The 7,836-nt window shown below is 44.6% G+C and overlaps 1 protein-coding gene across 2 annotated transcripts in view; it reads left to right on the top strand.

The window, feature by feature from the left end:
• The window catches only part of COL4A6 (collagen type IV alpha 6 chain), a 283,132-nt gene that overhangs the window by 263,166 nt on the left and 12,130 nt on the right, over nucleotides 1–7,836 (top strand). For both annotated transcript variants that reach the window (XM_029241453.1, XM_029241452.1), the window contains 6 exons: nucleotides 971–1,034; nucleotides 1,557–1,631; nucleotides 2,147–2,254; nucleotides 2,348–2,455; nucleotides 3,038–3,109; nucleotides 3,430–3,555. In XM_029241453.1, coding sequence (XP_029097286.1) covers nucleotides 971–1,034; nucleotides 1,557–1,631; nucleotides 2,147–2,254; nucleotides 2,348–2,455; nucleotides 3,038–3,109; nucleotides 3,430–3,555 — 553 coding nt within the window. The remainder of the gene's footprint in view (nucleotides 1–970; nucleotides 1,035–1,556; nucleotides 1,632–2,146; nucleotides 2,255–2,347; nucleotides 2,456–3,037; nucleotides 3,110–3,429; nucleotides 3,556–7,836) is intronic.

Genomic DNA, 7,836 nt, shown 5'->3' with positions numbered 1-7,836 from the left:
CACACACACACACACACACACACACACACACACACACACACACACACACCTGAAGCAATTGCAAAATAAACAATTCTCAACCTGCTACTTACACACTAGGAAGGATAGAATCAAAGTGGGACAGCGTTCTGGGAGGGGTCCCAGCATGAGCAGAGGCTCAGAATGAGTAGATATGGCAATACGCAGAAGAGGCCAGGTGAATGAAGGGGTTGTCCTGGGTCGTGGTCCAGTGACCAGAGTGACCCAAGTTGGACTCCTACCCAAGGCACTAGGTAGCATATGTCCTTACTGGGTACATCTCAAATGAATCAAAACCATACCAGATGCCAGGGAAAGAATTGTACCAATGGCAGCTGACACGCCCATTTCCCAGACTCAGATAGTGTGTTGGACATTAGCCAGTGAAGGCAGTTTTTCTTGTGAAAATCACGGAAATATTAGACCAAATTCAGACTCCAGTACCTGTATGCATACAGCCCACTACCTGGTGGCAGAAAGACTCTGTTCCTTGTGAAACCTGCGGCAGAGAGCTAGCCCCACGTTGGTGAGGTCACACTTGTTCTCGTGCATAATGGCTCCAGAGCTTTGGCATGGGCGGTGATAGCCAACTGTACGTAGAGCAGATCAAATGCCTGGCCTGACTGTTAAGTTTCGTATTTTCTAAGAGACTTGCTAGAACATTCACACCTTGATTTCCCAAGGTACCAATTTTGATAGGCATTGGGAAGTTATGAATGACAAGACCAGGATTAATCTGCAGATCGAATCCCTCCCCTATAACCCGTAAATATGCATTTCCGCCCCCTTGCTCATCACCTTCCCCTCTGCAGGATGCCCCCCACCTGTTTGCCCCTGCCACAGACCACTCGATGGACATCTCTCCAGCAGTGGCTCAGGAAAGGGAGGGGGAAGAGAGGGTGGGAGGCCCTGAGCGCTGGGCAGAAATACTGACTCCCGTCTTGCTTTGAAGGGTTCACAGGGTCTCAGTGGAGCTCCTGGGCTCCCAGGAGCATCTGGTCTCCCAGGTTTAAAAGGTAAGGAGCATTTTCCCCTTTAATGCGTTTTTCCAGAGCAAGGTGGATTTCTAACAGGCCCAGGGCTCTCCCTGGGGGAGACATTGTGTTTCGAGGAAAAGGAATCAATTTACATTTCCCCTTCGGCTGAACCCCCTTTGCAGTCTTTGTTCCTCAAAGATATGCGACGAACAGTGGTTTGACCCAGCTGCCTTCCAGACTCAGCAGCAGAGGAGAACCTCAGCTCTAGACAGTCTCCTCTTCTGGTGATGTTTCAGGGCCCCTCCTCTCATCTTCTCTGCCCATACTGAGCCTAGTGATGTGTTTCCCAATGGAGAGATGCTGCATGTAGCAGCATTTCATGCCAATAGTCCGGTAGCATCCGAGCCCTTCATTGGGGCATAAAAGCATAACCTTTTACCGGGTGGATAACTGTGTCAAGGAGCCTCTCTGGCTATGATTTTTTTCCCTCAAAAGATCTATGTGCTGCAAATTGAGCTGTAGCTTCTCCTGACCACTTGAACAATGTCTTGATATCCCCAGGAGATCAAGGCCAGACACTTGGAATTTCTGGTAGCCCAGGACCCAAGGGACAACCTGGGGAGCCTGGTTTCAAAGGTAAGGCTGCTGCACTTTTGTCTCCCATGTCTCACAAACTCCTCAAAACTGAGGATCGGAAGGAATTTTGGAGGCCAACACCAAGTTCTGCAACTTCTATGCAGTGCAGAAAAATTCCTACCTGACATGTATCCACTTAGAGGCAGTCAGCAGTTTTCCCAAGCAAACCAACCTACTTTTCCTTCAAGACTCACAGACTTACGGGATAAGTCTCTAAGACCTTTAAGATAATGGTGTCCACCCCCTTAGTTTTTAGTTAAACTAAATACTTTGTGAACATTGCCACCCATTGCTCCTACTGCTGGGAACACTCAGAACAAGTTTACTTACTTTTCAATTGGGAAGCATCTTTCAAATATGAAGACAGCTGTCACAATCCCTTTCAGAGTATCTTTGTTGGATCCAGCTCCCATGGCAACTCAAAATGGCTTCACCTTCCTGCTCCCCCTCTCCCGTGGAGGAACACACTGCCTGAACTGTGGCCTGATCACTCAGCATTTTTCTTGATTTTGTAGGTGTGAAAGGAAAAGATGGACCAGTTGGTGATGTGGGTTTCCCAGGAAACAAAGGTGAAGATGGGAAAGTTGGTATTTCTGGAGATGTTGGCCTTCCTGCCTCCCCAGGTACCATGCCACATGACAACTTTACTCTGAAAAAGTTCAGATCAGCTTCAGGTCACAACCCCTTCTGAACTTCTGCCTTGTTTTCACTTTTAGGACTCCCTGGGGTTGCAGGCATGAGAGGAAATCCAGGGCTTCCAGGTTCTTCAGGCCACCCAGGGGCAGCTGGGCCCCTGGGACCCCCTGGCCTAATAGGAACCAAAGGTATGAGAGTTGGGAGTAGGCAGTGGGGAAAAGGGTCCTTTCCTCAAAAAAAGGATGGCAACTACTTTTTCTTAGGAGACCCTAGCTGGAATTAAGCCGTATCCAGGGGAGTCATTGACTGGGTTTCATGAGGGATAACAGGAAAGGAGGAAGAAGAAGAAGAAAGGAGTGCAAACGTGAATGGGAAGAGGAGAACATGGGATCCATGGAGAGCAGAGTTGGGAAGGAAGGTTGTTGCCCTGGCATATGTAGCCTTTTCCTGACTTAGAGATTGGGCAGCAAGTCTCTGGGAGCTGGCAACTCAAGGTCTTGGCATTGCCACTCTGATTTCTTCTTGAAGATACCTCATTATCTACCACCCTGCTCTTAAGCTATATTGGTCTCTAATAAAAGGCAGGAAGACTTAGGGTGGAGGGTGGAGACTAGGTGTGGTCCAGTCTCCCTTAGGGCATTAAATAATGCCTCAAGAGAGACCATGACCTTTGAAATGAGGACTTTGCAGTGTCCCTGGGGGCAGGACCTTTTGCTGACCCTTCATGATTCAGAGCTGCTGGAGCCATTTCTGATATTTTCTCCCCTCAGGTTTCCCTGGACTTTCTGGTTTACATGGACTGAATGGGCTGCCAGGAACCAAGGGAACCCATGGAACTCCAGGTAAGCAAGACCCTCAAAGGCATAGAGGAGAGCACTCGCTCTTCCGGAAGCCTGACAGAGGCTGGCCTTGAGTTCTTGACTGTGGTGTATCCCATATCCTCAGACTCCTAGGTCTCCTTGCCAGCCCCCAATTTGGGATGCCTTGATGTGGGGAAGAAGGAGGATGGGGTTCGTCCTTCTACCCGAACGAGCTCTCCTTCCTGTCATTTCAATCCTCAGCCTCCGGTGTCTGTCAAGCAGGCCCCCTGCAAGTGAGCTATAGGCACAAAGGTCTCACCCCACTGACTTCTGTCCCCACATCTCTCTGCATCTCCTCCTAGGACCTAGTATAACCGGTGTGCCTGGGCCAGCTGGCCTGCCTGGTCCCAAAGGAGAAAAAGGTTCTCTAGGAATTGGCATCGGAGTCCCAGGAAAGCCAGGCGTGAGAGGACCAAAAGGTAGCAGGGGTAAGTGAGCCCAAGTCAGGCTTGGCTGGGCAGCCAGGGTTGGGGTTTCTTTAGGGCCATGTGGCTTACAGGGATGAGCAGTGCATATCTTTGCATCTCTGGGAATCTCAGAACCCAGTGGAACTGACTACCGACAAAAAGAGGGTAGGCTACACTTAGGGCTTTCCTGGGAAGGAGTGTCAGAGAGCAGTTCAGTGAGTCCCACCCCCCCAGCCTCCAGGTTCCCTCCCACTCTCCCTTATTAACCTCAGGGCCTCTCTTTCTCACTTGGCCACAGCCTGGGTTTAATGGTCCTGAGGGACTGTGCTTGTCCACTTAGCGAGTGGTTTACCAGAAGTTCCTTGGTGTCCAGTGCGGTTGGCAGTCCCAGGGCCCTGGAACGACAGTGTGGCTGCTGGAAGGAGCCCAAGTCTAAGAGGATAAACGTCTCCCTAGGACAGGCACACAGCAAGCACTTGATTAGGATTTACTAGGTTTACTAGAAATCCGGTTTCGTCTTAATCTTGGCCCCTGACTCATCACACAGTCTGAAGTCCCTTTCTGAGCCCCCATTTCCCCACTTCTCAAATAGTGTGAATGAATTCTGATTCGTTAACTCTCCTTAGAAATGTTCTGGAGACGCATATACCTCCCACTCAACGTAGAACAAGAAATGAATTTAGTGTAGTATCACAGCTAAGAGTATGGGCTCTGAAGTCAGACTGCTGGATTCAAATTCCAGCTCTCCCTCTCCCTAGCTACATGACCTTGAACAAGGAAGTTACGTGCCCCTCCATCCCAAAGGAACGTGGGTTTCCTTTTCCATAAAAGGTGAATAAGAGAATCTACCCCATAGGTTTGGTGAGGAATCAATGAGGAGTGAGGTAATGTATATGGAATCACTTAGCACAGTGCATGGCACATAGTAGTTGGTCAAGAAACACTGGCCATTCTACCATCACATGTCACCTGGGGAAATCATGTTTTCAAAATGTTCTGTTCCTTATAGTTCTGGGGCCTGATGTCCCACCACATTATTTTATGTGCATGTGTGTGTAGGTTTTCCAGGAACTATATTCATGCATTAATTCATTTCCAGCTGCATTTTATATTGGGGCATCTGCTATCTCTGTGTTTACTCTTTCCTTTGTCTGGACCAACCTGTACTTTTCTGAAAGCCAGCAGCTTCTTCAGAGTGAGGCCTCCAACAGGGTCTGAGCCTGTAGGGAGGTTGTGTGGCTTCTTTGGCAGGAGATAGAGAAGAAGGGTCCTGGGTGGAAGCAGAGGCATGATGCCTGTTCTGTTTTTAAACCTTGACTATGAATTCCTGGTCATTAAATTATTCATTGCCTTTGGCTATCTGAGGTAATAAAATCACAATTACAAATGCAGTAAACAGCACATGTCAAGGTGGATACATTTCAGGCACATAATGGAGAGGGGGAAGAAAAGGAAGTTGCACAGGAATATATTTGGTATGACTCCAACCAATATGTTGTTTAGGGATACAAATATGCATGGTCAAACTGTGATGAAAAGGGAGTGATGAACACAAACTTCAGGAGTGGTTGCCTCTGGGAGGGAGGGAAGGTGGTGGAATCTGTGAAGGGCATGCAAAGAAATTCAAAGGTATCGCTATCTTCTTTTCCTTAAATTGGGTGGTTGGAACACAGATGTTCATCGTGTCTGGATGATTTTTTAACATATGATTTATAAATATTCTTCTCAATATCTAATTTAAAAAATTTGTTTTAAAAGAATATAGGAAATCCCCAACAGGAACCGAATCTCTGATGTGATTAAAGAAATCAGTGTGCAATGAAGATTTACCCCCAAGAAAATTTCCTAGGAGCAATCCCCGTCCCTACAATACCTTCATCTAAATAACATTAAATTAGGCCAAACATTTTCGTATTTGCACTAAATATTGAGAGGCTGCATTCATATATTGGAGGGTTTTTTTGTTTAGGTCTCCGACAATAGAATGAGTTGGGAAAACATGCCATCTTGCATTTTCATGTGATCATTTACAATGTCTCATTCCTTCTACCTACCACCAGTCCCTCCCATCAGGAAACTTGCACAAACCTCTTAGATAGCCTCATCCACCAGAGGGCAGACAGCAGAAGCAAGAAGAACTACAATCCTGCAGCCTGTGGAACAAAAACCACATTCACAGAAAGATAGACAAGACGAAAATGCAGAGGGCTATGCACCAGCTGAAGATACAAGATAAAACCCCAGAAAAACAACTAAACGAAGTGGAGATAGGCAACCTTCCAGAAAAAGAATTCAGAATAATGATAGTGAAGATGATCCAGGTTCCTCGGAAAAAGAATGGAGGCAAAGATCGAGAAGATGCAAGAAATGTTTAACAAAGACTTAGAAGAATTAAAGAACAAACAAACAGAGATGAACAATACAATAACTGAAATGAAAACTACACTAGAAGGAATCAAAAGCAGAATAACTGAGGCAGAAGAACGGATAAGTGACCTGGAAGACAGAATGGTGGAATTCACTGCTGCAGAACAGAATAAAGAAAAAAGAATGAAAAGAAATGACGACAGCCTAAGGGACCTCTGGGACAACATTAAATGCAACAACATTCACATTATAGGGGTCCCAGAAGGAGAAGAGAGAGAGAAAGGACCAGAGAAAATACTTGAAGAGATTATAATCGAAAACTTCCCTAACATGGGAAAGGAAATAGCCACCCAAGTCCAGGAAGCGCAGAGAGTCCCATACAGGATAAACCCAAGGAGAAACGTGCCGAGACACATAGTAATCAAATTGGGAAAAATTAAAGACAAAGAAAAATTATTGAAAGCAGCAAGGGAAAAGCGACAAATAACATACAAGGGAACTCCCATGAGGTTAACAGCTGATTTCTCAGCAGAAACTCTACAAGCCAGAAGGGAGTGGCATGATATACTTAAACTGATGGAAGGGAAGAACCTACAACTAAAATAACTCTACCCAGCAAGAATCTCTTTCAGATTTGATGGAGAAATCAAAAGCTTTACAGACAAGCAAAAGCTAAGAGAATTCGGCACCACCAAACCAGCTCTACAGCAAATGCTAAAGGAACTTCTCTAAGTGGGAAACACAAGAGAAGAAAGGGACCTACAAAAACAAACCCAAAACAATGAAGAAAATGGTCATAGGAACTTACATATCGATAATAGCCTTAAACGTGAATGGATTAAATGCACCAACCAAAAGACACAGCCTTGCTGAATGGATACAAAAACAAGACCCATATATATGCTGTCTACAAGAGACCCACTTCAGACCTAGGGACACATACACACTGAAAGTGAGGGGATGGAAAAAGATATTCCATGCAAATGGAAATCAAAAGAAAGCTGGAGTAGCAACACTCATATCAGATAAAATAGACTTTAAAATAGAGAATGTTACAAGAGACAAGGAAGGACACTACATAGTGATCAAGGGATCAACCCAAGAAGAAGATATAACAATTATAAATATATATGCACCCAACATAGGAGCACCTCAATACATAAGGCAACTACTAACAGCTATAAAACAGGAAATCGACTGTAACACAATAATAGTGGGGGACTTTAACACCTCATTTACACCAATGGACAGATCGTCCAAAATGAAAATAAGGAAACAAAAGCTTTAAATGACACAATAGACCAGATAGATTTAATGGATATTTATAGGACATTCCATCCAAAAACAGCACATTACACTTTCTTCTCAAGTGCGCATGGAACATTCTCCAGGATAGATCACATCTTGGGTCACAAAGCAAGCCTCAGTAAATTTTAAAAAATTGAAATCATATCAAGCATCTTTTCTGACCACAACGCTATGAGATTAGAAATCAATTACAGGGAAAAAAACGTAAAAAACACAAGCACATGGAGGCTAAACAATACGTTACTAAATAACCAAGAGATCACTGAAGAAATCAAAGAGGAAATCAAAAAATACCTAGAGACAAATGACAATGAAAACATGATGATCCAAAACCTTATGGGATGCAGCAAAAGCAGTTCTAAGAGGGAAGTTTATAGCTATACAAGCCTACCTCAAGAAGCAAGAAAAATCTCAAATAAACAATCTAACCTTACACCTGAAAGAGCTAGAGAAAGAAGAACAAACAAAACCCAAAGTTAGCAGAAGGAAGGAAATCATAAAGATCAGAGCAGAAATAAATGAAATAGAAACAAAGAAAACAATAGCAAAGATCAATAAAACTAAAAGCTGGTTCTTTGAGAAGATAAACAAAATTGATAAACCATTAGCCAGACTCATCAAGAAAAA

This window comes from Monodon monoceros, unplaced genomic scaffold (genome assembly GCF_005190385.1).
Source record: "Monodon monoceros isolate NGI ecotype Baffin Bay Population unplaced genomic scaffold, NGI_Narwhal_1 Super_Scaffold_22, whole genome shotgun sequence".
Taxonomy (NCBI): Eukaryota; Metazoa; Chordata; class Mammalia; order Artiodactyla; family Monodontidae; genus Monodon; species Monodon monoceros.
This window is presented reverse-complemented; position numbering and strand designations above follow the sequence as displayed.